The sequence below is a fragment of the Epinephelus lanceolatus genome, chromosome 11 (genome assembly GCF_041903045.1).
Source record: "Epinephelus lanceolatus isolate andai-2023 chromosome 11, ASM4190304v1, whole genome shotgun sequence".
Lineage (NCBI taxonomy): Eukaryota > Metazoa > Chordata > Actinopteri > Perciformes > Serranidae > Epinephelus > Epinephelus lanceolatus.
Genome location: NC_135744.1, coordinates 33104583 through 33132250, shown reverse-complemented (window position 1 = coordinate 33132250; position 27668 = coordinate 33104583). Strand labels below are relative to the sequence as shown.

Below are 27668 nucleotides of genomic sequence, written 5' to 3'. Positions count from 1 at the left end.
TTCAATGGATGATTCATCAGAAAAATCAACCCTCTGCCACTTTTCCACTGTCCATCCTTTCTGCAAGCTGTGGGCCTTGGCAAGTGCAACACGATTCTTTTGTTGTCTTCTGTTTAATGCTGGTTTGTGAGCAGTAATTCGGCCATGGAGACCATTGCGTGAGAGAATTCAACAAACTGTTCTGGTAGATACAGGGGTTTCTGGTGACCAGTTCTGATGTAGCTCTGCTGCAGTTGAAAAAGGGCTGGCCCTGGACTGCCAAAGCAACAAACGGTCCTCTCTAACAGTTGTCTTACGGGGTCTGCCTGACCTGGGCTTGTCATGAATGTCACCAGTTTCTTCAAATCTTTTTTTTATCCTCTCCACTTGACGTTTGGATACACTGAAGACATCTGCCACCTCAGCAGCAGACTTGGTCTTCAGGCTCTTGATGATCAGCACTTTGGTCTGTGGTTGAATCTTTGGCATGTTGTCAGCGGTCAGGTTGTACTTCACATGAAGGTCTGGTGTGCTGGGGTTCTTTTTATACACACCTGGGAATGTGTTAATTACAGTATTTGTCACAGGTGGAGCTCTAATCTGTGATTGGTTGAATCGTTTAAAGACACGACAAGACTTTTGTCCAAGCAAGATCTGACCTTTCTGTCCTAATTAAATGATAAAACTCAATGAATGATACACGACTTTATTTTGGTATAATAAGCATAATATAATAATCTAAAGGCCTTTGCCTTTAGATTATGCTTATTATTAAGCTATTTCTGATCCCAATTGATCAACTACAAGTCAGGTTATTATTTGTTGTTCCTACAACTAGGATAAGCGACAAGACTTTTGTCAGGGACTGTATAAGTTACATGATCAAATGCTGACTAAACTGACTTTGTTGTAAGATTGCATTGTCAGCAAATGTTTTAAGAAACAGTGATGCCATTACATTGTTTAATTTTATGGAAGTGTAAAATGTCAGACTCCCTACATATTCTGGTCACAATTCTTAAAAAACAACAACACATTTAATCGATCATTGTCAAAAATGTTTATGTTATGTGTTTATGAGTAAGATGGTGAGGTACCACTTTAACTCTGATGCCACACAGTGTTTCTGTTGCATCACCCTGCCTTATTTTGATAAGTTTGTGCCCCCTCATTTAAATGCATGATGTCATAGCTTTCCACCATACCCAGGAAAGGAGATTGTGCATGATGATGCTCCAGTCAGTGAGTGGCCCCAAGAATAAAATGTTAAAGAAATGACATTGTTTTGATACCACCACTGACCCTCCGGCATTCCCAAGTCAGCGGGTGCAAATGCACATGAAAGGAATAGTTTGGCCTTTCCCTCCTTTCTTTTAATCTGTGGAACAAAGCAGCAGCGGATATAGGCTAGTGGCCTATACATAGCTCTCACACAGGGAGGACACTGACGCTCGGTTTCCCTATATGGGCATTCCTACTACAGTAGAGCACGCGCACCCAGAGCCGTTAGCATCCTCTCTTACGTGTGCCCACTTTCTGTATTATAAACACTTCTTCTTGTACATATTATTAATATTGGTTTATTTTCTTTTGTCGTTCAAACCCTGCTTTATATTGACCAGTTCCCTGTAACTTTATCGGAAAAGTAAATATATTCTTACGTCTTTATTTCCATTCATGAGCAGGAAGCTCCGCCCCTGAGTTGCGTCAGTTTGTTTGTATACACCCCGCCCCTCCCGGCGCACCAAAACCGCACGAGCTCAACTGAGCGGGATATTTCATCAGCGACCACGGCAACAGCACCACTGTCCCTCTACTTCTGTCAACCAGAAGATACTAAAGGTAATGCCCTTCATCATGTTTCATTGAAAATATTATAAGTCTTCCTTTTAAAATACAAGTAGACACGTAATGGCGTTGTATCCGCCTGTATCGTTGAACCTGGTCGTAGAAGTGAACTGATGCAATCCTCCCTCGTGTGTTATCAGTTGTATTGGCGCAATAACGTTCACTAAGAACCCAACGTACTTCATCTTAGCTTGGTGGTTTGTGTTTGAGAGTGATATACGGATGTTTGTAGCCGACTGTTGATCCCAAATCTTCAGTTTGTTCACTGTAGTTGTGTGAGGCGGCTTAATTTGTCATTTGAGCGGGGACTCAACTGATGTAGTCGGCTGTGCGCACGGAAAACTACAACCGCAGGTAAAAAGTGACGTTAAACGAGAGGTGAGTGTTATGGGAAAGTGTTTAAACGGTTTAGAAAAAGATTAAAGACACGACACGACACGTTTCCGTGTTATCACTCGGGGTTTCCATTCATTGTTTTGGTCGTAGCCGGCTAGCGCACCTCGCAAGTAGGGCGTGCGACCTAGGCGTGGGATGACCGTAATGATGCGTTCAAAGACCCCCCAGAGAGCCGATTTCCTAACATTGTGCTTACACAAAACGGACCGTGTTCTAAGACATGATGTTAAAAGCTGACACAACATTAACTCATGGCGTTTTATATCAATAGTGTCACCTGCGACCTCTAAAACCCTTCACAAGGCAAGGACCAGCTCTGTGTGTACATTGGGCAAACACGATGTTTCCGTAATCACTGAAGGCAACATTAGCACCACGCGAGACCCGATCAGAGCCACGTAGCTAGCTGGTGTTTCAGTCCCTGACAGATGAACTATCAGCCATATGGACAGCTGAACATCGATAGAGTTGACACCGCCCGTAAGTACGGCTATTTTAAATGTTAAACAATGTAGACATTATATACACGATGCCCAGCATCCGCGAGTCTCGTTTGTGAGTCGTCCTTCCGGGAAGTGTTGACTGCCAGGTTGTCTGGTACCAGGGTGTTACCATGCTTGGGTTGCATCAGCCGATTTAGAGCCACTCCAGGAATTAAAGATGTAGTGAGATGATTGTGACAGTGAAAAAAGACTCGAGAGTCTGCGTGTGAAACGTGATCTAAACCTGCTAGGCGTTGGACAGGTGATTTGATGGAGTGGAGAGGTTGTTGGAGTAACCAGGTTTACCTGACACATGCCACGTTACTTTCTCTAAACGTATCCTTAATTTGCACGAGTTCAACACAGTGCTGCAAAAGGCAAACCCGCCAAGTGACAGGCTTAATTTGCCAGGTTGTGTCATTGCCCATTACAGTCAGACATTGCTATAGCTTGTAAAAAAAATGTGTTATTGACAAGTAAACGCAGTAATATCCCCAGGGTTACCATGGTATTTAGATTTTTGAATAGGAAAAAAATAATGCAGTCCAATATTATAGTCCTGCAATAAATAATTGAAGGTTGTAATTGTATTTTATTTATCCAAAGTCAAGATTATTTTAGTACTGTTGGATTGCATTGCATAGAATCAGCCATTTTAGGCAGGTTTGATTAATGTATGTATATTGTGTTGATATTGTCTTGTGAGTAAACTCTCAAAGAAGCTGGGAAATGTAGTTAGTCAGTGTGTAATTAAATGTCCAGAAGGGAAAATTACACGGAGCACTGCTGTCAGGGTTTTCTCCGTACGTGGCTTCATTTTTTCGGACCCGTCTAACTTGGCAGCCACATCTCTGCATGCCCAGGTGTCCTGCTGATAATGTTATCCGTTCTTAAAATGTGCAGATTTCCACTTATGTCGATGTGTCTGTTCTTGTTAATGGTGGTCATGGGAAAGCGGACAGATCCTTAGTTTGTCACATTCCATCTCACAACACAGAGCAGTTTTTGGCAGGAGTGCTGGTTTGCAGCCAGGTGACTTAAAGGGTCGTTTAGTTCAGTCTCAGTGGTCGGTCCGTCCACACGTATTTGAGTGTACACGCACACATTAACAAAAATACATACCCCCCTTTATGTGGAAACTAAAGTGTATCTTATACATACAAACATGTATTTCTGGCTCAAAAGACGTACTGTTTATAACTTCAAACACCTGGAAAACCATTGTGTGTGTGTGAGTGTGTGTGATGCCTGAAGAATGGTTCACTGACTCTGTACAGCAGTCGTGATACAGTGCACCTTCCAGGGTTATGTAAGGTCACATTCACCCCTTTCAATGGTTAGCCCTGCAGCGTTCTGAACATCTTGTTCCCTTTGTTCAGTTGCTGGCCCCACAAATACCGGTTCAGTTACATTGTTTCTAGGAACATTATTATTATAGATTTGCTTCAGATTTTCAGTCAATTTAAACTTCAGACTGTATTTCCACGCACATTTTGAGAGGAATAAACAAGAAATCGAAGCTAATTTCTGCACAGGCAGGTGAAATGTCGACAATTGAAACCACTCTTTTTACTGAAGAATTTAAATTTCAACTCTTGAGGCAAAAAGCTCAAGGCGCCAAGAAGAAAAGCATCAGATTACAAAACTTTTTAAACTCAATTTATTACATTTTTGAATTTTAAGGCTAATCTCAGGATTGTGAGGTGCAAAACTTTAGAAAAATTCAGCTTCATGTTTTTGTTTTAAGCTGGGAGCAGACTGGTGTGGAGCGTTGTGGCTAAACATAGTGAAGTTTTCATTTTTCTATGGATAATTGGATATTTGACAATACAAGACTGGGCAAAATATTGATACTATATCGATACGGTGACATGCGACTAGATAATGGCTTAGATTTTATCTTATAAGTGTTGTCTTTTTGTGTTTTTTAAAGGTTGCAGCACAGTAAAGTGATGTAACTCTCCAAACTCACCAGACTGCTCTAGCTGTTCTATTGTTTGTCTTTACTCACTTAGTCACTATATCCACATTACTAATGAATATTTATCGATGTGTCATTGTTTACATATTTTGTAAAAGCACCAGTAGTCAACCCTGCAGTACTGATGTTGAAGTTTTTAGTCAAGAATTGGTCGTGATATTTGATTTCCTTCATGTTGCCCAGACCTAATTGACAATGCTACTGTGATATGGTAGAAATAACGTGGCTGGTCTTGTTTTATGCATAGAGCTGTGTTGTTGTTGTTGTTGTTGTTGTTATCAAATGTGGCAGTCAAAAAAAAGCCATGCGCTGTTTCTATCGATAGAAAGACGAACACCAACAAGCTATAATGAGGTTAGCAGGTTTGTTTCCTCTCCAGATAATCCTCTTAGAGACTGTGGCAGCAGTTGCAGCAATGCTAAGTCAAGTAACAGGACCATTATCCCAGCAGCCTGCTGTAACCGGAGCATTGCTGGCCCGAGTCACTGGTCCCAGTCCTCCAACATTAAGAGCCTTTAAGTTTGTCCCAGGAGTTAAAAACTTGAATATACTTTGGCTGTGGTGCTGCAGAAGAAAGTAAACAAATAAGAAGAAGCAGAAATTGACTTGTCAACATTTAATGTTTGCTTCCCAGCTTAAGTCAAGTTTAGTCATTTTAAGTAGATGAACAAAATGGCTGCAGGCAGCACACTGGTCTTTTCATGTGGGTTGTTACGTGGCAAGCGGCACATTCATGAGACACACCTCCGTGCAACCTGGCATACAGTAAATCTGCCCCACTTACACAAACCGGCACCCTCGTGAAAACCACAAGGAAAAGATTAGAGACTAGCTGACGTGACTAAGGCATTGACTGGGGCAGGGGTGGCTCTAGCATCGGTTTAATGAGATCACCCTTAGATAAGGTCATACAGCCAGCAAGTTTGCTTTTTTTTTGTAACATCAAGGGTGTCTCCAGACATGAAATACAAAGACAGTTTTTAATCTGGTTGAGTTTTTGTTGTATTCATTTTCACTCAAGAATGAAATTGTCCCAGTGTTAAATTCTCTGAGTGGTTTTACAGCTTTACAGTTTACATAATTTCAGTTGAGCACTTTTGTCCTGCTTAGTGAAGGTATGTGCGGTGTTAGTTCAAACCCCCGTGGAGATCACAGCCAGCCGGGCACAGCATTAGTAATAAATGTTTATTGATACAACATTGACACCCTCAGATCTCAGTTCCTGGTGTGTGAGTGGAAAATGCTACTGGAATGTCACACCAAGTGGGGAGTGGGAGAATATCTGCCATGTACCAGTTTCCCATCAGTCTTCAGAGAGCTGAGTGTTTATTGTTGGGTGCTCTCTGTGTTGTTTGTATTTCATTGTTTGACAGTGTTTGTCTTTGTTCTCCCAACACTTAACTGTACTAGGCAGGATATTCTCTTTTGAAATGGTAAGACTAGGACAACTTTGATAAAATAGGATATGTTGTTTTTGTGGTATTAATAGAATATTGTCATTGTACTGAAACATCGTGAGAGCATGTATCCCGTGTGCTGTGAAAAAGAAAAGGCCAAAATTAGACCATAACATGAATGTACAGCTGGAAGACTTTCTTCTTCTTCCGTTTAGAATCGTGTAATGCACCGTGTGACCTCAAAGTTAACATAAACTCAACTTGGGACTTTGTGGGGTTGTGATGTTATGTCTCGCATTTTCATTGTATTTTACATCCCAGAAGTTCTCAGAAATACAAGCTGTGTTGATGGGCCACTTCACATTTTGCATATTGCTTCAAGGTGTCTACGAATCCTTAAAAACTCTATATCTTTAATTTAATTTGTCATTTCCAATCTCTTGGAACTTCTTCCCATAGTGTGAGAAATGCAAGAGAAATAAAAGCAAATCTGGCAATAACAGCTTCATGTTGAGTTATGTATCATTAAGTTCCAGAAGTAGGTAAGTGGAGCAAGAATGTTTTGCCTGAAGCAGAACGTTAAGTCACTTTTAACTGGACACAAAGTCAGAAAAACCTTGACAGTGCAACAAGTAATAAATTCTGTGAAACACTGTTGGAACTCTTTGCTCCCTCGTCTTTATTGTCACATATTTAACCAGAACGGCACTCGAAGGACACAGAGCTCCGCCAAGGCCAAATGCCCCACGGCACTGTTTATGAAAGTGAAAAATAATTTGTGTATCTGCCTCTTGATTCAGATCTGCTCCAAAACTAAATGTGTTCTTCCTTTGCCCATGCTACACCCTTCCATCTAGTTTGTTGAAAATCGCAGCAGTTAATCCTCACAAACAGACAAACTGAACTGAAACCATACCCTCCCTGGTGGAGGTAGGAAGTGTGAAATGGAAGTTCTCCCCCAATCTCTGATCCAGGTAGACAACCACACTCACACTGTGCCACACGGTCGGCCTCTCTATGTCGCTGGGTTAGTGTTTCACTTCTTCTCTTTGCTGCCTGAGCAGTGAAGTGACTGATAGGTCTGTAATGCCTGTCCTCTTTCTCAGCACTGACACAGAGGAATCAGGTATCGTTGCACTGATAGCTTCAGACTTGGTGCAGCGTTGCCTTTGATGCTGCGCCTCTCTGTACCATTTAAAAAAAATCAGGTTACTGTTATTAGTATACAGCATTAAAATATAGATGTGTGGTTTCCTGTAAATTGCTCCAAATCATTGGAATAATCTAGAGATGAAATGGTTAAGAGTTTCATGATCAAATAAAGTGAAATTCCCATGGTTAGTATCACTGTTTCAAATGTTAATATCATTAAAATCATGGTTGGGTACCGAGCTTTGAAAACTCCTGGTAAATACTATCCAGCAATAACCAAATTTAGCAGCAGTCTCCCGGACACATGGCCACAGGGTGCCATCTTAATGTTCATGCACATTTGATGTGGTTTTCAAATGTTAACATAAGGTATTAACTATTATTTTAATGTTTCATGCAAACAAAAAGTGATCTTTTATGTATAGTCACCCTTTCAGATCGCTGGATTTCCTTTATGATGCAAACTTGGGCAAGTTAATGATTGTCATGGTCCGTTTTACCAATCTGTTAATAGTTAGTCATAACACTGTGAGCTGTAGTAGTCATAAGAATAGTGTAGTATTTCGCAGATAAGAGGCTTGCCTCACCCTCGACTTTAGCAACATGGCTTTGCCAAGACTGACATGCACTGACATGTGTTCCCTCAAATAACAATGTGCTGCAACATTAAATTACTGTAATCTGGCATTTCTAGCACATGGGCACTGATAATCATCACTACACCTTACTCTATTACTCTACCTAAATAAAAGACTGAATGATCCCCGTGAGGCTGCAGAAAGCAGCAAGTAATCAAACTCGGTCAGCACACACCACAATAAAAACATGTGAAAACATGTAGTAAGATAACACAGGATGCACTGAGCTGTCTTGACCAAGACAAATGTTGTATTGTCAATGACAAGCATTCACACTCACGTCTTCACACACACTCAACGTGCAAAGCTTTGGTCTCAGTGTGGTACTGTCATTTTCATGGACATCTGAATGTTCCAAAGTTATGAAGTCAAATTTATTTAGTGACATTTTTAACCCTTCAAAACTACACCTCCCTCCAAGACAGCCCTGATTCAATGGTGTTCAACATATCTGCTCTCTGTCTGAAGAAATTATTAACTCAGAAGTTACCACATATTCATATTAGGCTTATGGTACAGAGATAAGTTGTATGTATGTAACCTAAATGAGTCAGTCAGTGGGAACATTGTTGGTCGTACATTTCACTGGGGTGGAGTAAACCTGCCCAACTTGTTTGCACCTGGACTTCTCTCTGCGCAGCTTCCTCAGTAAATACAATCTTACACAACAACATTTACAGATAAAATATTTACATACCATTACCAATACAAATCAGGAAGCTGTGCAAGTAAATGTCGTGGAGCCCATCGTCACAAATACTTTTTAGGCAGCTGGAACTGGCCCGTATTTCATTGAACTTTTTTTCTGCGGGCGTGTTTGTGTTGTGTGTTACATTGCAGCCTTTGGAAGTAACATTCAATTAGTGATTTGTGTCAAACTTGTCCGTGTGTGTGTGTGTGTGTGTGTGTGTGTGTGTGTGTGTGTGTGTGTGTGTGTGTGTGTGTGTGTGTGTGTGTGTGTGTGTGTGTTGATCCATCCAGGGAGGTGACCGCCTCCATAGACAAACAGAAAAACATTGTATCTGTCATGGTCAGGTGTGCTGAGCTAAGTGTCCTTGGCCTGTTGCGAACCGTTCATGCGTGTATGTGTGTGGGCACACAGTATGTTTTGCAGAAACTGGTGTAATCGTTAGTAGTGACGTGTTGCCATTGGCCTTGAGGATGGTTTTGTCTATTTTTTTTTAATCATTGATAATGCATGATTAATAAACAATATAACCGCGTTCTGCATTTTTATATCAAGTTATTAAAGAACTACCCCATTAATTCAATTTCTGGGGTAAATTATTAGCTATTTAACTTCTCTTGTAGTTTTTAAATAGGGTAAGGGTCAGTTTATATAGATGCAGTGTACTTGATTTGTATATCAACCTTCTCCCAGTGCAGCTGGTTCACCTTATCAAGCTCCTGGTTCACGCTGTCCTCCTCTCCCTTGTTGATATTAGCTTGCAGTATTGAACAGTATCATTCCTTCACAGCCTCTGGCTTTCCCAGGCTTCTCGCTGTCAAATTCTGTCTCTTGAAAAAACTTAAAACAAATAACAGCGTGCTCTTTCTCGCAGTAAGGGAGTGGCAGGGAATTAGACAAGGTGTACTTGTGTTTTTATAGGGGTGTGTAGTACGGCAGGTTTATTTGTCGAGGCAAAATTAAGTAGGGTAGCGTTAAGTTTTCTTAAGCCTTCATGAGATCTCTGTGCCCTACTACTGCGTCTCATGATGTGCTACTATGCTGTGAGAGGTGGAGGCATGAATTCCTGGAAGTTGCGTAAGGGGTATTCATACAGGTTCTCTTGTAGTGAGGTGTGTTTTTTTTATTGTTTCTCCAAACCTGCCCACTGACACTCTCCTTTTTGCTGAAGAGGAGAGTGTTATTTCAGGAATGTTTCCAAAATCGCTGGTGCTACCTGGGTCTGCTTGAATTGTACCTGACTCACAGTCAGACTAGACAAATAGATTTGACAACCGGTGCAACAAAGTTGTCAAGTTGATTTGTATAGCAGACAATAGGGACAGACAGTGTTGAGGTGACTCATTCTTTGAGTATTTTGTGGTTGGTTTCCCTGCAGTTTGAGCACCTTGTCTCTGGAAAGATATTATGTTATAATCCCACGGCACAGTGCCAAACACAGAGCTGTTTGAAATGTAAGCTTTGGCAGTTACTGAATAGTTCCCTGTTTTGAGCTCTTGTTTTTTTGTTGTTTTTTTCTCACAGGTCCTAATCTGCTGCTACAAAATAGCGTAACCACAGACCTGCTGCTTCCTGTTCTCTACGTGCTCCAGTCACTGTTGCCAAAGTTGTCACACCTACACTAAAGGACCAATAATAAACAAGTCCTCGGTTTACCTGCCCATCTGCTCAAAGTACTACTCTCAGACCAGTCACACGTGTTCTCTGTAAGCTTGTGTCGATCACACACACCCACACTAGAAGGATTTAAAACACGTAGTCTGGTTCCTCGCCCACACATAGTCACAGCAAATATGGCCAGCAAGCTGACCAACTTTGGCAAGACCCTGCTGCGTCGCCGGGCATTGGACTGCTCTGGTGAAGAGACCCGATTCGCTCGCTGCCTGTCCACCCTGGACCTCATTGCCTTGGGGGTGGGCTCCACACTCGGCGCTGGTGTCTACGTCCTCGCTGGCGAGGTCGCCAGAGAAAAGGCCGGACCTGCTATTGTCCTCTGCTTTCTCATCGCCGCTCTGTCCTCCATGTTGGCTGGCCTGTGCTACGCTGAATTTGGCGCCCGTGTCCCCAAAACAGGCTCTGCGTACCTTTACAGCTATGTGACGGTTGGAGAAATCTGGGCCTTCATCACAGGGTGGAACCTCATCCTCTCCTATGTGATAGGTGAGCTTTTGATGTTTTGTTTCGTTGGGCATTTTTAAGCGTGCAAAAAGTGAACCACAGACATGATGTCACCTCACCACATCTTTTGCTTATGACAGTTTGCATGTTTTCTTTTTCAGGTACAGCCAGTGTGGCCAGGGCATGGAGCTCAACCTTTGACAGCTTGGTTGAGCAAAAGATCTCTGACTTCTTCAAAGCCTCAATGACAATGAGGGTGCCTGGGAATGTGTTGGCAGAGTACCCCGACCTGTTCGCTCTCATCCTGGTCCTGCTGCTCACCGGTGAGTTAGCACTGCCCATCATCAGTCAGTGGTCCCCAATGTGGGAGTCACAATGTTCTCTGGGGGGACAGAGGTTAAATATGAGCAGCACAGAAGCCAAGCAGTGTACTGCTGTGGACAGGGGCCCCCCAAAAAATCATAATCAGTTTAAGTGTTCGCTATGTTTGGGATATTTTCTCCACTTTACCTCACACAGTAACTTATCGTGAGCAACTCAGACAAATGAAACCTGTGATAAAGGATTGTGAGATAGACGAAGCTGCATACTTTTTTTGTAATGCGTGTATTAAAAGTTAAGCCATCAGTGTAGTTATTGCAGTCCACGTTAACACACCCACTGTTAGCATTGTATTAAAAACATTACATAACAACCGGAACAGTTGTCACACTGATTTGGCAGCTAGGGTGGCATGCCAGTAGCCGTGTTAGAAAGAAATGATAAGTGTCGCTGACTGATGGTATGTTGGACGTAATTAAGTACAAACACATCCACCCACTTAGCAGGACATGTTGTTATTGGTGCTGAAATATTAATTCCTCCTTCTCTCTGTTACATTCCTCTCCTCTCAGGACTTCTGGCCTTTGGTGTGAACGAGTCAGCGCTGGTGAATAAGATCTTCACAGGCATCAATCTGGTGGTTCTGGGCTTCGTTATCATCTCTGGCTTTGTAAAGGGAAACACGGCCAACTGGAACCTGACGAAGGAAGACTACTTCAGCTTCATAAACGCCACCAACAGGAGTGGACCTGCGAAGTCAGTATATGACAGCTGCCTGCAAATGAACTTGGTAGTTTTACTGTTTTATCTATGCCTGATTGTTAAACAATGTGTCGTTCTTCTTTTAATCAGAGTCGAGGAGGAATTTGGCACGGGCGGCTTTGCGCCGTTTGGCCTGGCTGGCGTCCTGTCTGGTGCTGCCACCTGCTTCTACGCCTTTGTGGGCTTTGACTGCATCGCAACAACAAGTGAGTGGTTTTAATATTTCCATGATAAGTGATGTCACAAAAATGGCTGCATAAATGGTAACCTGGACCCTATTTTTCTAAAATTTTTTTGTGTCTTAAGCGAGTGCTTAATGCTTGAAATTCCAGTCCAGTATTGAGTGAGAGGGCTACAGTCGGCAATCACAGAACATGTTTGCACCGTCAATTTACATCCACTAAAAGGGTCAGATTATTATTGTAAGTGTCTAACCAAGAGGTCTAACTCTGAACATTTATAGAAAGTATCCTTACAAAGAGTGAGATCCTTTTTGTTGAACCAGACACAGCCCCAAAATTGCCATCACCAAACCCACCAGACTGTCACAAAACTCACAAAACCAAAATCTTGGTTCATCTTTCCACTGTTCCAATAATCACCAGCTCTGGTTTGGTTAAAATAAACCCCTTATCCACCCAATTAGATGTGACATATGTTGGCTCTATACACACTTGGGTTACTGTTTATTTAAATGGAGCCTGGTGAGTTTGATGATGGCAATTTCGAGGCTGTTCCTGGTTAAACAAAAAGGATCTTATTCTTTAACAAAAAGGTCTATCTCTGTCGGGATCTTTACATAGTGTTGTCTGACACTTACAATAACAATCAGAGCCTCTCAGTGGCAAAAACAAGCTCTTTCAGTCAACGAAAGTTAACAGTGCAAACATGCCCTGAGTGGTTACACTGGAGCTTGTTTGACGGCTGCTGGCTGCAGCCCTCTCACTTAGACACAGAACAAAAGAAAATGGAGATGAGACTCAAAAACCCTTCAAGAATTTCAATTTGCATCCCACACTTTTGTTTGGTATGCACAAAAAAACAGACGTCATTTCAAACATGCATATAATCAGGATCTTGGGTTTCTTTTTTATTCGCTGTATGTAACTGTCTTTCGTGTTTCACAAGCACTTCCTGAGAATGACAGTGGTACCTAGGCAGTCTCGTCTTTTCTGTGACATGGGCTCTTGTTGACCCTTATGGTTACACGAGAAAGTAGAATGGCTTTTAAAAATGTGTTTGCTATATTACATAAACAGTTTGAATAGTGCTGGGCTGACTCAACACCTGTTTCCTGTAAGAAAAAAAAGACGGTTGTGTTATGTAACTTTTTCACCTACTGTGTCAAGACCTTCATGTCTTACTCAGGTGCTGGATCTTGAGACAAGCATAAAATCTCACCTGTTGCAAATCACAATCGGGTGTCTGTTCTCCTTGTTTCATGTAGACGCTTCTTATCAACTAATCCCTTTCCCTCTGTTGTCCTCAGGTGAAGAAGCAAAGAACCCCATGCGCTCCATCCCTATTGGCATCGTCGCCTCTCTGCTGATCTGTTTCTTCGCCTACTTCGGTGTGTCTGCCGCGCTCACCCTCATGATGCCGTACTACCAACTGAACACCCAGAGTCCTCTACCAGAGGCCTTCAGTTACGTCGGCTGGGCTCCCGCCAGATACATCGTGGCTGTGGGCTCTCTCTGCGCTCTGTCCACCAGGTAAGGAGGGAAAATGTTTTCCTGCCACAGTCTGTTCTCTTATACAACACTGGAAAGCTTTAATACTAACTGTTAATCTTCTCTCAGTCTCCTAGGCTCTATGTTCCCCATGCCCCGCGTCATCTACGCCATGGCAGAGGACGGGCTGCTGTTCCGTATGCTGTCCAGGATGAACACTCGCACAAAGACTCCTCTCCTGGCTACCATCGCTTCTGGTGTTGTTGCAGGTAAGCTTACTATCAGTTTGTGTCTTCTGCTTTTTCTCCGTGTGAGTTTATCTTAACCTCTTGTTACAGTCGTTGCTGTGTCTATCCCGTGTTGTCAAATCTGTCGAGAGCTGTTGTTTATAGTTTGCCAGGGTCACAGCTCTGTCTCCTGCCTCAGCTCTGTCTAGCACGCCTGTCAGTTCAGGATCAATAACTCCCAAGAAAAGTCTGCAGAAACAGATACTGCTATGTTTTTTTTATGTTGTAGGCAGCTTGAGCCATAAAAGCATTTCTTTCTTTGTCTCCCTGACTTTACAGACATGATTTAGTGTCAGTTTTCTAAGAAATCAGTTTCTTCTTACAGCTCTGATGGCCTTCCTGTTCGACCTGGCAGCTCTGGTTGACCTCATGTCCATTGGAACTCTGTTGGCGTACTCTCTAGTGGCCATCTGTGTTCTCATCCTCAGGTAAGCACCTATTAATTCTCTACAAGCACACTCTCAATGTTGTAATCATGTGTTAAACACTCTCTAGCAGCTGCTGCACTAATGTCATTGCCAAGTATCAATGAAGCCAGTTTGTTCCAAAATACTTTCACACTGGCATTAGACTAAACTCAACAAAAGATGTGAATTTATTATAGACCGTATTTGTATGCAGCCAATATTTCTAGCTATTGGAGGGTGATTTTTCTAGTTACACTACTCTGACACACTTCCCTCCCTCCACAGGTACCAGCCAGGCTCTCTGAGTTCGTCCAGCCAGACGGAGAAGCTGGTGGAGCTGGTGGAAGGGGAGAAGGTGGCTGTAAGTGGAGGGGACAGCAGTGACGAGTACGGGATGGAGACAGAGGAGAGGCCGCTCCAAGAGACCTTCACCGTCAAGCTGCTCTTCTGCCCCAGCGGAAAGACGCCAACGCAGACCTCTGGGCACATTGTCTACGCCACCACTGCTATTATTTGTAAGTGTGTCTGGGAGGAAGCTAAAGATAGAGCTTGTTGTGACTCCGCTGATAAACACAGCGTATTAGAGGAGTGTATGATAATTTGCATCTTGCCGCCACCAGTATGAGTAACGTTCTCTCCTTCTTGTGTCTTCGCAGCGGTTTTTATCACCGTACTGTGCATTCTCCTGGCCAACTGTCTCCCAGAGCTGCTGGCCGGGCATGCATCTATTGTGGCGCCCTGTGTCATCTTGAGTCTGCTCTGTGCCGTCTGTGTCATCATCATCTGGAGGCAGCCTGAGAGCAAAGAGGCGCTCACCTTCAAGGTAACGATCAAACTCTGAGAACAGATCCTTTGTGTTACAGAGAAGAGAGTTCTCTGTTTTGTCTTTGTTGTGGTTTTATCACACTGTTTGTGATTCTGAGTGGCTAAGATGCCATTTTTTTTATTTACTCTAATGCAGAACTAGGTTGATTGTAAAAGTGTTTTATTTAACATCCTCCATTTCTGTCCTCTCAAGGTCCCTCTGCTTCCCTGGTTGCCCCTGTTCAGTGTTTTCGTCAACATCTACCTCATGATGCAGCTGGACGTGGGTACATGGTGCCGCTTTGCCGTCTGGATGCTTATCGGTACATTTAAACCTTACTTAGCATTTTCATTTCTAGTGCTACACATTCATGTGACTGTTTTGTAACTTCCTGTTGCCTCTCTTCCAGGTTTCGCCATCTACTTCTTTTATGGTATCAGGAACAGCAACGAAGCTGCCAAAAAGTCATCTCCACGCAAATACGAGCCCGCACTGCAGACCAAGACCCCCATTTACAAAGGCGCCCCTGACGACAGTGATGTGGAAGCAGGCAGCAGCCCCTGATACAAACTGACGCAGACCTGGGGAGTGTTGCCAAAGCATCTACACTTATTTTGGCAGTCTGGTTGAACTGGCAGCCAAATGCTGCGATGTAGGCGGCTTGGAACGCAGCCCTGGGTTTAAAGGGAGGAGAGGCAAGAAAATGCCACACACATCTTACCTCTGACTTGGAGGCTGATTAACTTGATGGCTAGACACTGTGAGAGAGCCACTTTCTGGCCCGTGTGTCTGTTTCAATCTGTCTGTCTGTACTTAGCCTTAGCCCTCTGGGAGATATTTATCTGCCTATAACACATGCTTTGAATGGACCTGACTAACATAGAGTACTGCGGTGCTCCTCTTGAAGTTCTCTTTTCTGTTTTTTTTAAGCCATTAACTGGAAGAATGGTTTAACCGTTTTCTTCCTTGCTCCCTCTCCGTTATTGGTGTGCTGTGGCTGCTTGTGGAGCCACCGGGCCAGTAGAATAACTGCTATCACTAAAAAACACGACTTGAGCCAGTGAGGTTACGATTGTCAAGACGCTTGGATCAGTGAGCTAGACTTCAATAAGCAGCAGCCGCCAGAGCCTTCAGTAGAGCTAACGTGTCTAGTTTATTGGTCCTTGTTTATTGTACCTGTTTGTTTGTGTGTAAACAGGGTAGCGCTGAGGCTGTGTGGTTTACAGTCAGTCAGGGCCTCAGTGCAGTTAGGTCAGTAGCACATAGACGACATCAATGTCATCCACACTGTAGGGTTCAGTGTCTGAAGCTGTAGTTCTCGCTTTTAAAGGTCGCCCTCGTTGTTTCCCCTGCTCCCAGAAAATAGCCATACAGTTAGTGTGCACAGCAGCTTTTTAAAATGGTATGAAATAGAGTGGTGCAGGAATGAGAAAAGCATTTTAGCACTCCCTGTTCTCATCTCTGAGTCCATGGGTTTTTGATTACACCTTTGAAATAATGTCTGTGGTTAACACAAGCTTAAAAGACAATGTTGTGTTCTACGATGTCAAATAGGTCAGTAAATACCCTACTCGTGAATTTTGAAGCCTTTAGGTGTCTCAAAAAAGGCGGTCACAGGACGTCATCACACAGAACATGGCTGTCCTGCCTTGTTGTATTGGCAGCATCGAAGTCGTGCCAGTGGTGTTGTTTGTTAATAGCCTAACGTTAGCTTTATACTTCTTGTGACTGCATTTAGGCTTCAAAAATCGTCAAAGTGTTATTCATTCCTGAAGATTATCTTGCGGAACTAAACATTTATCATAAAGTTCTGTTTGCCACAGAGTTTATTATCTACAATAATCCAAAATTCAATGGAAAATCCCACAAGACAATTCCTGTGTTGGCCATCATTTCTTCAGCACTCTATTAGATGCTTATCGTAAATTATCCGTGTTTGTCTTGCATATTGACCGTGTTGAAATGGTATTTGTCGGCATCTTGTGGCCTTTGTCTCAACCTTATCCAGATAACTAAAATGCTTTTAAAACTTTTACCAGCTAAAGGGGTGAAAAATTTATTTTCGAGCTGTGAAGGGCGTTGGAATCCAGAAATTTAAGTAAAAACTGCACAGCAAAGCAGGAGTCATGAAATTTAATATGCTATGCTTTGTTATTTTAAACATACTTTCATACACTGAATTGCCCATATTTGGTTGGATATGATTTTTCCTCCAAAACAACATGAGTATGTAAATATCTGAATGCATTTTAAATCATCAAACTAATTGATTTATTAATCCCAGATCTCATCTACATACTTATACCTTTCTGCTTCATGTGCTTTGCACTTAATGTGATTAACAAGCGTGTTACCCCCTGACAGTCATTTAAAATTTCAGTTACTACAATATCTGTCCACCTCTGACTGATCTGGGAGCTGCAGGATCTGTTTCTGAACAAGGGGCCTGTCTTTCATTGCTACTAAAATATTGTATTCACCTTTTTTGTTTTTACCTCCTTGTGAAAAGACTCACTAAGGTTCTTCTTTAGTTTCAATTGAAACTTGTTCTCGGCAGCTTTGTCTGTTGAGTTCCATCACCTTTTATTTTATTCAACTGTATTTTATTTCTACTACTTTTATTACTTCTTCTGATAGAACTGTTAATATTCAAATATTTATAGTTTTGTTTGTTCGGGGTAGCTTTCTCTTTTCGTATCAATCATTTTAAAACGCTTTGTAGATGTTAATGTATTTTAATTGTTACATGTACAGTTTTTAGTGTGCTGATCTTATTTGGTCTTCTTCCACTATGTTTTTTTTTGTTTGTTTTTCCTTTTGTTGCAAATGTCACCAGTTAATCTAATCATAATCCTTTCTGACCAAATGAACATATTTTTGAAAACTGAGCTTTTCAAAACAGAATGACCACTAAAAGTTGGTCTCTAAATTGTGTAATATAAAAAAGCTGTTTACCCCAACCCTCTGGAGTCGATATAACTTATTGTTAATAGTATATTTTTGTTGTTTTAGTAAAGTGCTTTACTGTAGAATGTACAGTATTTGTTTAAAACTGTATCTTTATTTGTATAATGCTGTAAATTATACAAATTTTAACATATGACCTTGAGTATAATTTGGTAAGAGATGTTTTTTGTTTGTAAATTACACTTGAAGGCATTTCATTTGACACTTAATGCTGCTGAAATCCAATTTATACAAATCCAAGTCACCTTTTTTAAGATAAAAAGGTCCAGGTGGATGCAATATTGAAGCATTTCTGTAGATGCCGTCGCTAAACATCTTCAGTATTCGCTTAGAAAATGCTCCCTCCTGTCAGACATGTCAGAACTTGACATATCTCCCGCAAAGTTTGCGGAGAAGGAGTGTTCAGTGAAGGTAGATCTGGATTCAGCCAGTGTTTTTAGATCATGTGAATCAATAAACTGGTGCCTTCTGCCTGAGAAAGACACTGGGGCTGTGAAACAAAGAGTCCAGCTGTACGTCGGACTACTTTCTGATTTTCACTGGAGATTTGAACGCTGCCTGGCAATGATGGTGACATCATTAAAAGGTTATGTGGCTGTGACTCGGGTCACACAGAGCTCTTCACACTCAGCCCTTGTGCCTTTCAAAAATCAATACTATCATCTCCCCTCCTCGATGCTAACTCATTAACAGCAATGATCTATTTTTGTCTTTGTTTTATATCCTGTACATATGGCTGTCATGTATAAAACGAGCTGTATTTTCAATGTTTTTTTTTAAATAAAACAATAATTCATGCTTATGTTTTCTTTGCCTTTTGATTTTTTTTTTTTTTTTTTTTTTTTAAAGAAGCTGGAGGCTTTTCCTCAGAATCGGCTTAAGGCAAATTTACTGGTTTTTCCATGAGTCACCAGTAACTCCTCCTCACTATGTTAACAATGTGCTCAGCCAGCAACAAAATGGCTACCTTTAGGCTGTTTAACTAACCCATGACAAATGTTATGAAAGGTTAAAGAAGACATAAGTCATCATTTGTCTTTTAAACACTTCCAAAAAAGTGTTTAAACAGCTTGTCTCTCTGCCCTCCATCTCCACACACTAAGGCTGCCCTCCAGTGGTTACACACAGCGTTACGCCGATCTGTTCATTGATGCTATGACCCAATACTGACTGCTTGTTACACAACACCAATGTCAGTTTAATGCCACAAAAAGCAGCCTATCTCCAATTTTTTTTTTGCACAAGGCAAATCTTTATTAATGTCTCCAGGCATTTCCTATTGATGACACTTGTGCTATAATAATCCCAGAGTCACAACAACATCAAGTCAACTTTGTCAGGGTTTGGTTTCAAATAAATTATTTACAGGTTGCCTAATGTGATACCAATGTGTTTCTTGTCACCTTACAGTTTAATATTCACAGGATAAAGAGTTGGATCTATTAACAGGAAGTTGACTGTGTGTGCTAATTAGGCTTCTTTCCTCCAAAAGGCACTCGAAAGAGACACTTCCACTGCACGGTTAAATCACATGAACTCATTGACTGTAGTTTCTAAACTGTTATTAGTGAATATTAATGCCAGCAATCTGCCCTGAAGTCTGTGCAACTGTAGTGGGGTTATAATAATCCTAATTTCATTTTTGTATTGTCATTAATTCTGCTCTTTCTATCCTGACTCCAGGTGCTGAGTGAAATGGCTATTTATATTATATCAAAAATAAAAAATTGTTTTCTTTCTTTGGAAAATCTGAGTTTAAATGAAGACATGCATTGATTATAGACATGGTTATGATTGAATCGATAAATGGATTGTAGGCATAAGTGTGAGAGGAGATTATCACCTGAAGGTGGGTGTTTATGAGCGGGCTCCATGTTCAACAAACTCATGAAATCAGTTTCCAAATTATGGATCCCCAAAGTGTTCAATATTAAAAACAGTTAAACAATTTATGAATCAAATATTTTTTGTGAAATTATTGGAGTTCCTTTTTATTTGACAATGGATTTTTTAAAATAAATGCCATTTTTCAAAAGTATGTTTTATGTCATGATGGTGTTCATGATCAGCCAATCAAAAGCCCTCAGCCTCTCTAAAGACGGCTCATTAGCTGCTGTAAAACTAAGCCAATTAGCTCCAGTTAGCCAGAGCAACAACGTTGTCCAAGTTATTCTGAATGAACCAGTCAGAGGTACCTGCTGTAATTAAACACAGTACACGGACATCAAGACTAAAATCTCCTGTGCAGCTTAACAAGGCTGCACATGCTACCTCACTAGCTAGCTAAGTAGCTAAGTGTGGTTGTGAGCTTGAATTATTACCGATCACCAGCATCAGCTAGCTGGTTCATTTAGAGTTACCTTGGCAGAACTCTGATCCCAAAGGTGATACTCACAGAGACAAAGTCTTTCAGTGTGGTTGCCAGCAGTACCTAGCTAACACTGCTAATAACAAGCTCACAACAACTCCTCTAAGCTAGTTAGCCAGCTAGGTAGTTAGCATATGCAGCCTGGCGTAGCAAGACTTAAAACAGTGATTCTCAGTTTGCAGCCCGTGAGACAAATCTGGCCCTTGATACATTGATACACACTGGGAATTTTTGGACTTTAAATGTAAATAAGGTGCCAGAGTGCGTAAAACTCTTCCCAATTAAACTTGTTTGATCCCTGGACCCCTCGACATGGACTCCGAATGTCCTTAAATCCTACAAACATTCCCAACTGCTGTGTGGAATTTGCCTCATTTATCTATTTTATCCGATAAATATTATTCTTTGTTTATTAAAGGGATACTTCTCCGACTTTAACCAGTTTCTATGAAAACAGTGTAGGCAGTGTGTATGAATGAACTGTGGTGAACTTCCCTCCATCTAACCAGTGCCTCGATATCCCTCCTTGCCCTGCGATGAAACTCTGACGATTGATGTAACTTATGTAATCGCTGGCTCTTGGGGTGTTGCTCGAACTACAGGCTGTACTTCCACATTTTCTGCATTTCTGCATTCTGCACTTTTACTGTTAACAAACACAATGACGTTTTTGGGGGGGCGGGGCTTAGCTGGAGGCAAAACAATTCTCCACAAACTTTAGCTAGTGCTAGCTAGCAAGTTCTGTTCATTTGTTTTAGACAGTGGAGGAAGATAATGCGAGTGGTGCATTCAGAAATATTCATTCCGAGTGCCAGAGTGCACTTCTGATGAGGTGAGCATGATAACATTTATTACACGTAACGTTACTCATCCCTACAACAGGAAATACTTTCTCCCTGACCTGATTTGAAGTGTGAGCTGCAAATGCAAACATTTTTAATGATCACCTCCGTCCAGTCCTTGCGTCTTATCATATTTAGCCATAGTTGTCTTCACTTTTGTTGACAGGCTGTGGCGGCTGGTATCCGATAAAATTTAAGTTTTGAGCCATGACTCCTTCATTGTGGCTCCCAATAACACAACAAGATGACATTTTAAGACTCCTATGTCGCCTTTGGTGGAGAGTTGTGTTTTGCCTCCAGCTACCAAACTGACGTCACTGTGACCTTGGCTGTAAAAGGGTCTACAGTCGACAAACGATCTATTACCAGTCACCATTTGGACATAATCACATTACATCACCCACCAGTGGGAGCGTTTATTGGTCTGGCGTGGCACAGTGCATTCTGGTAGTTGTAGGTTTTTTCCCTCTTGAGCAAAAGCATCCTTTCTCTCTGATTTCTCTGGGTCTGTAGCAGCACTTTCAAAAGTTTTTGTGTCTTTCTACTGCAGTGAAATACTTCTCTAACCGGCCCCTGGCCTCCTGTCATTTTGCAAAAATGGCCCCCGTGCAAAGCAAGTTGAGCTAACTTGAGCGAATTGGAGCTCACTGGCTAGATCTGACAGCAGCCGTTGAACCATCACTGTCATGAAGAGCAACAGTACGTGACAAAATGTGACATGAAATAAACGGTCATTGAGAACAAAATTCATTATGAAATAAAACAGTCTATTATTTTTTTTTACGTATTCAATATTGGGCTCTTTGGGGTTCCATACAAAAAGCTTTACGGTTCTCACCAGTAAACCAACACAGAGCAGTAAACATGAACATGGGTACTTACCATATAGATTAAAAAAAGTCCTTGCTATGATCAGGTAATAATGGCTATCAGTGAGCAGCTACAGAAGCTTTTTCTTTTTTCACAGTGCAAACTCTTCCTCCAGCAGTCGTCAGCAGGTCACAATCAGACAAACATGACAGAGTCTCAAACTTTGGTTCAGTTTTGAGTTCATCGTTGTTATCATCTGCTCTCTTCATGTATTAAGCCACTTGGATTTAGTGCAGTACAATCAGTGAACATCTCTTTCTGTCTCGTCTCTCACTGGTTATAGTCTGTACAAGGTTGCAGTATATTCTGAGTATTATGCGTGAAAAGGACGAGGCATGGCTCAGTCTTGGCATCACTGATTCAGATTTAAATTAACATGAGAGCATAAACACACTACACTGACATTATCAGTCTTTAAGAGAAGTGTGGCAACAACTGGAGTATAACTGTACACATCAGAAAAGGCCAAAAAGTGCAGTAAAGCGGAAGGTTTGGTAAGAGCTGCAAAGACAGCAGGGTTATTACAGTCACACACACATGCACACAGAACAGTGAGAGGGTTAGGATGCTTCTTGTGCTTCTACGCCTGTTAGGGACATCAACGAAGAGCTATGAACAGGCACCCCAACGTTAAAACAGCGTCTCAAATATAGAAGTGTGTAACTGAGCAGGGGAAATATTACAAGTCCCGAAAAACTGGCCTGAGTGCAGCCAAGGCGAGAGAGAGCGATCTCCTACAGATGGAGTCCAATGGAGTATTACTACCTGTCACCCCCACATGCTGCAGCCAGATAAATCAGCAGTAGCATTGCCGGCTGCCCTTGGTGACCTCCTCGGAGGAATGGACGGTGTTGGGAACAAATCCACTCTTGACGCCCTCCCAGCCATCCTGGATCTTGATGTCCCCGGTCCGTACCAACTCAAAGATGTCCCTCGTCAGATCCACAAATGCCTTGTGAAAAAGAAACAAAATTAAAACCAGATTGTGAAGCTTGACACACACTATTAAGAAAAAGTCAAATCTCATCCACACCTTCTCCACGTTGATGGATTCCCGTGCCGATGTCTCCACATAGCGCATCCCGTAGGCCCCTGCCAGCTTCTCTGCCTCCTGCTGGGTCACCTGACGATGGGCCTCCAGGTCACACTTGTGACCGACCAGCAGGAAGACAATGTTGTGCGGCTGGACGTGGCTCTGGGCCTCCTCCAGCCAGTTATGGACGTTCTGGAAGGAGCGGCGGTTTGTGATGTCGAAGAGTAAGAGCCCACCAACGGAGTTACGGTAGTAAGCTCTGGTGATAGACCTTGAAATACAGACAGATGGATTGTGCTGAAAATAAAAACCACCGTAGAACACAGTCCCCAACAAATACACTATTTACTCCTGTTTGAATAATGTTTGCCGAACACCACAGCTTCCAGCCATTTTAAGAAATTACTGAGCCTTTTTTTGTGTAATTAAAGTATACTCGTGATCCTTTTTTGAAATTTTACATCAGGTGATCTGACGTTTTGAAGACTTGAGTGCCATTTTAATAGAACCTGCATATGATGGATGGCCGCACAGGAAAATTGCACACATAAAATATTTTTCCATCTCAATTCCACATGAAACTGCAAAGTCTTCTATGGAAATCCCTGCCTTCAGCTAACATCACCAGCACTGATGACAGACTGTAATGACAGCGACACTAGGGAAGTGCCAACAGCAGCGTTCTACAAATTGTCATTCCTAACTTGACAGACGCTTGTTAGGGGGGCGCTGTTTTCAGTGGTTGCTAAGTCAGAAAATATAACGCATGCATTTCCTCTCATGTTCAGTGGCTGCACAAAATGTTCCTGAGTGTCACCACTGGCCCACAGTTTAAGAAACTGTGTCCTACACTATGGCCCTTTTTATGACATACAATACTATGACTTCTTTATGGCACCCTTCACGATGACTGGTTTATTTTTTTACACTTTTCGTGACATTATGTTATGAATTCTTTTATGACTTTCAATAACATACTATGCTATGACTTTTTTAATGACATTTTTATGGCATATTATATCATGACTTCACACTGAGACTTTTAAATGCTTTTTTATGGCATACTTACATAAAGTCACAAACTATGACTTTTTGAAAATGTTTTTCATGACTTTTATACTGTGAACTTTTTATGAATTTTGATGACATACTATACTATGACCTTTTCAATTATGTTTTTATGAAGCACTATACTGACTTCTATGACATACTACTGTATGACTTTTTTTGCATTTTGCATGATTTTTATTAAGACTTTTATGACATACTATACTATGACTTTTTTCATGAATTTATACTGTGAACTTTTTATGAATTTTGATAGCATACCATACTATGACATTTTAAATTATATTTTTTATGAAGTACTATACTGTCTTCTATGACATACTATTGTATGCCTTTTTTTTTGGTGACAATTTTCATGACTTTATCCTATGAAATTTTTATGACTTTTCATGGCATACTATACTATGACTTTTCTTTTTACATGTTTCATGACTTTAATCTAACTTTTAATGACTATTTTTATGACACATTATATACTATGACTTTTTTTTAATGACATTTTTCTGAGGTACTTATACTCTCACTTTTATGACACACTATGTTTTGTTTTTTTTTTTTGTTGTTTTTTACAACATTTTTCATTAATCTATTCTAGGACATTTGTATGACTTTTTATGGCATACTATACTATCACTTTTTTATTTCATACTACGCTATGACTTTTGCATTAATTTTTATTGGTTTACAACTAACTAAGACATTTTTATGACTTTTTATGTAATACTGTGCTATGACTTTTATCTGACATTTTTATGGCATACTATACTTTGTCTGTTTTTTTCTTTTTATTTATAAAAATTATAATGTACTATGAAATTTTTTACTTTTTTATGGCATATCATACTGACTTTTTCATCATATTTTTTGTACCACTTTTATGGCATATTATACTATGACTGCTTTATGACTTTTTAAGGCATATTATACTATGACTTTATTATGGCATTTTGCACGACTTCCTTTTATGACATACTACTTTTTTTTCTATGGAGACATCCAACAGGACTGGGACAAGGTTGGGGGTAAATGTGCTTATGTAATGTGAAAAGAAAAGGTACTTAAACACTGACTATATAAAAATAAATAGGTTAATGATGCTGTTTTGTGAATGAGTGAAAAGCATGGAAGAGCTCTGCCTTTACCTGAACCTCTCCTGTCCTGCAGTATCCCAAATCTGTAGTTTGATTCTTTTGCCCGGCTCGATCTCCACCAGGCGAGAGAAGAAGTCCACCCCCACGGTTGGGTCTGACACCTGGGCAAAGCGGCCCTCAGTGAACCTCCGGATCAGACACGACTTGCCGACCGTGGAGTCACCAATGACAATCAAGCGAAACTGATAAAGCCATATCGTCTCCATGTCTCACCAAAATAAAATCTGTGAGAATATAAAATCATTAAATCATCAGTGATGTTATGGATTAATGTCTTATAGTGTGTGACCAACTATCCAAAACCCAAAGAGTTTACAATCATTTAATTTTTCAGCCCTAATCCATAGTATATAGAGCATAACAGATTGCTCTGATCTGTTCTTATACATCTTATCATCTGTACTGATAAATAAAACTGGAATGTAAATTGTTCCAAAGCTACTTATTTGCTAAGTGTGATGAGAAAACGTTGATCATTTGCAGAGCATTTTAAGGCTCTGTCTTTCAAAACCACTACAGAATTATCTTCACAATATATGAAATCTAAAACATGATCTTTAAAGCCTCTACAAACAACAGAATGACACCCTGCTCTATAGAAACAGAGGATGTGTTCAAATAGATTCAGATTAAAACAAATGTGCATTTAATGCCCAGACTGCGTCGACCACATGGTTCACTTTTGGATTATGGCTGCCACCATGAGGAGAATAATAGGCTCAGATCATCTCAGCAGTGTCCATGTGATTTACAGTTGGGTGATCTAATTTGAGGGGAAGGAGGGAGGGGGGGGGGCCACTCCTCTCCAACTCAATAAACATTGGCATAGTCAGCCCCCATGTGGATAGTAGGCTGGTTGTTAGACAGCAATAACACACAATGAGGCCTTGAACCGAGCCAAACATGAGCTTAATGAAGAGATAGCTGCTAAACATGGCTGCTATCTGATAACACATGTTCCTAGAAGACCTTCAGTGTCACTCATAATAAGAAATCCTGCAAAGTTTATACAAAAAATATGAGTAAATTGTTTGGATCATGAGGCCCAACCCACTTAGCTTAATCCCAGTATGGCTGTTGTTTACTTACAACATGAATATTCAGTCAACAGTCTCATAAAGAACAATAAATAATAACCTACCTTAAAGTTAAGAGCTCAGTGTCTGTAAAAAACAAACCCCATATCGATGATTCCTACAAATGATCCTGTAGAGCAGCAGTGGTGGTGTTACAGAAATAACCCGCCAATAACAAGCATCACATTAACCAGGCCTCGTGTCCAACATCAGCACGTGACCCGTTTTAGGGACGAGAGCAGCCTCTGGAGTGTTTAAACCGAGAGATGATCCGAGATGGTTCCACTCCGCATTTGATATTTCCGTGAGGATCGGTCGGCGGATGAAATGGCAGCAGGACACAACAGCAGCATCACACATCTCCTCCTCGCCCTCATCAGCACCACTACCGTAACTGTGCGCACGGCAGCGCACCGACAATCCTCAGGGTCACGCTGCTGCCTTCAAAGGCTGTAGGAAGAAAACAAAATCGTCATTACGGTGTCAGCGCAAATTAATAAATAATTTAGCAGTACTCACAAAATATACAAAGGCATAAAGCATTCACTCGAGATAACAAAGAGGTAATTCAGGAGAACAACTGCTGATTTTCAATGAGAGCTTTTCTCAAAATTCAGAGATAATAATCTCCTTAATTCAGAAAAACGGGGCAAATATTTTTTCCCAAGTGAATACAGTATACTTTATACCAATATTTACTTTTTAAATGATTATTATTATTACTATTAGTAGTAGTAGTAGTAGTAGTAGTAGGACAGTAGTAGTAGTTTTATTGCTAATGTCATTATTTGAATCTTTATTGATATAAAAACAATCCAATAATATATAGTTAAAGCAAATAAAGCAACTAAGCAACTACTAAGAAGGAGACATGACAACAGTGGAGGTGTCTCCCTTACATCCTGCTCCACAACTGGGAGGGACATTAAGCAGCTAAACAGCTTAATGAACACCAGTTTAAAATAAAATAGAAACAAATGTAAAATAGATCATACATTAATTAAGCAGACTAAAGTTTAAAAAAAAGGCCACAAAGCAGAGCAGTTATAATCTGACTTGTTTGGCCTCAAAATGTTAGGCTACATATTATAAATAGAAAAGTAGATTTGCAGCATATAAAAAATGTTGTGTATCAATGTTACAGTTTTTCCCCCATGACAGTAGCCTATCAAACTTTATTAATGAACATATTTTATTAGTCAAGTGCTTAGTCCTAGCTTTAAAGTTTAGGACTAAGGACTTGACTTGGGACACGAGTGCAAACACTTGAGTCTTACCTGTGACTTACAAAAAATAACTTGGTTCCACCTACCAAACACTTGTCCCTTCCCTCTTTATCACTTTTTACTGTATTTTGTCATA

At 41.0% G+C, this 27668-nt stretch overlaps 2 protein-coding genes across 4 annotated transcripts in view; one reads left to right on the top strand and one right to left on the bottom strand.

The window, feature by feature from the left end:
- The first annotated feature begins 1687 nt into the window (after nt 1-1687).
- LOC117264281 (cationic amino acid transporter 3) lies at nt 1688-18696 on the top strand. 2 transcript variants are annotated; one of them, XM_033638140.2, is made up of 12 exons: nt 1688-1821; nt 10086-10721; nt 10841-11002; nt 11573-11756; nt 11853-11968; nt 13252-13474; nt 13562-13701; nt 14045-14147; nt 14412-14641; nt 14783-14949; nt 15145-15253; nt 15341-18696. In XM_033638140.2, exons 2-12 carry the CDS (start codon nt 10355-10357, stop codon nt 15493-15495), a joined length of 1956 nt encoding a protein of 651 aa, XP_033494031.1. In that variant the 5' UTR covers nt 1688-1821; nt 10086-10354; the 3' UTR covers nt 15496-18696. The 2 variants fall into 2 exon arrangements, with proteins under 2 accessions (XP_033494031.1, XP_033494038.1); XM_033638147.2 differs by lacking the exon at nt 1688-1821 and adding an exon at nt 2571-2703.
- Nucleotides 18697-19126: 430 nt separating this feature from the next.
- LOC117264298 (ras-related protein Rab-39B-like) overlaps nt 19127-27668 on the bottom strand; it is a 32700-nt gene continuing 24158 nt past the window's right edge. For both annotated transcript variants that reach the window (XM_078172547.1, XM_033638168.2), the window contains exons 2-5: nt 26372-26756; nt 25222-25454; nt 23012-23282; nt 19127-22930 (exon numbers count right to left, since the gene is read on the bottom strand). In XM_078172547.1, coding sequence (XP_078028673.1) covers nt 22775-22930; nt 23012-23282; nt 25222-25436 — 642 coding nt within the window. In that variant the 5' untranslated portion in view covers nt 25437-25454; nt 26372-26756 and the 3' untranslated portion in view covers nt 19127-22774. The remainder of the gene's footprint in view (nt 22931-23011; nt 23283-25221; nt 25455-26371; nt 26757-27668) is intronic.

Excerpts from the sequence above, each read along its gene's own strand:
- LOC117264281 (XM_033638140.2), top strand. The coding sequence starts at position 10,355 with ATGGCCAGCAAGCTGACCAACTTTGGCAAGACCCTGCTGCGTCGCCGG. Across the intron at positions 10,722-10,840 it reads CATCCTCTCCTATGTGATAG|GTACAGCCAGTGTGGCCAGG; the intron begins GTGAGCTTTTGA and ends TTTCTTTTTCAG. Across the intron at positions 13,702-14,044 it reads CGCTTCTGGTGTTGTTGCAG|CTCTGATGGCCTTCCTGTTC; the intron begins GTAAGCTTACTA and ends TTCTTCTTACAG.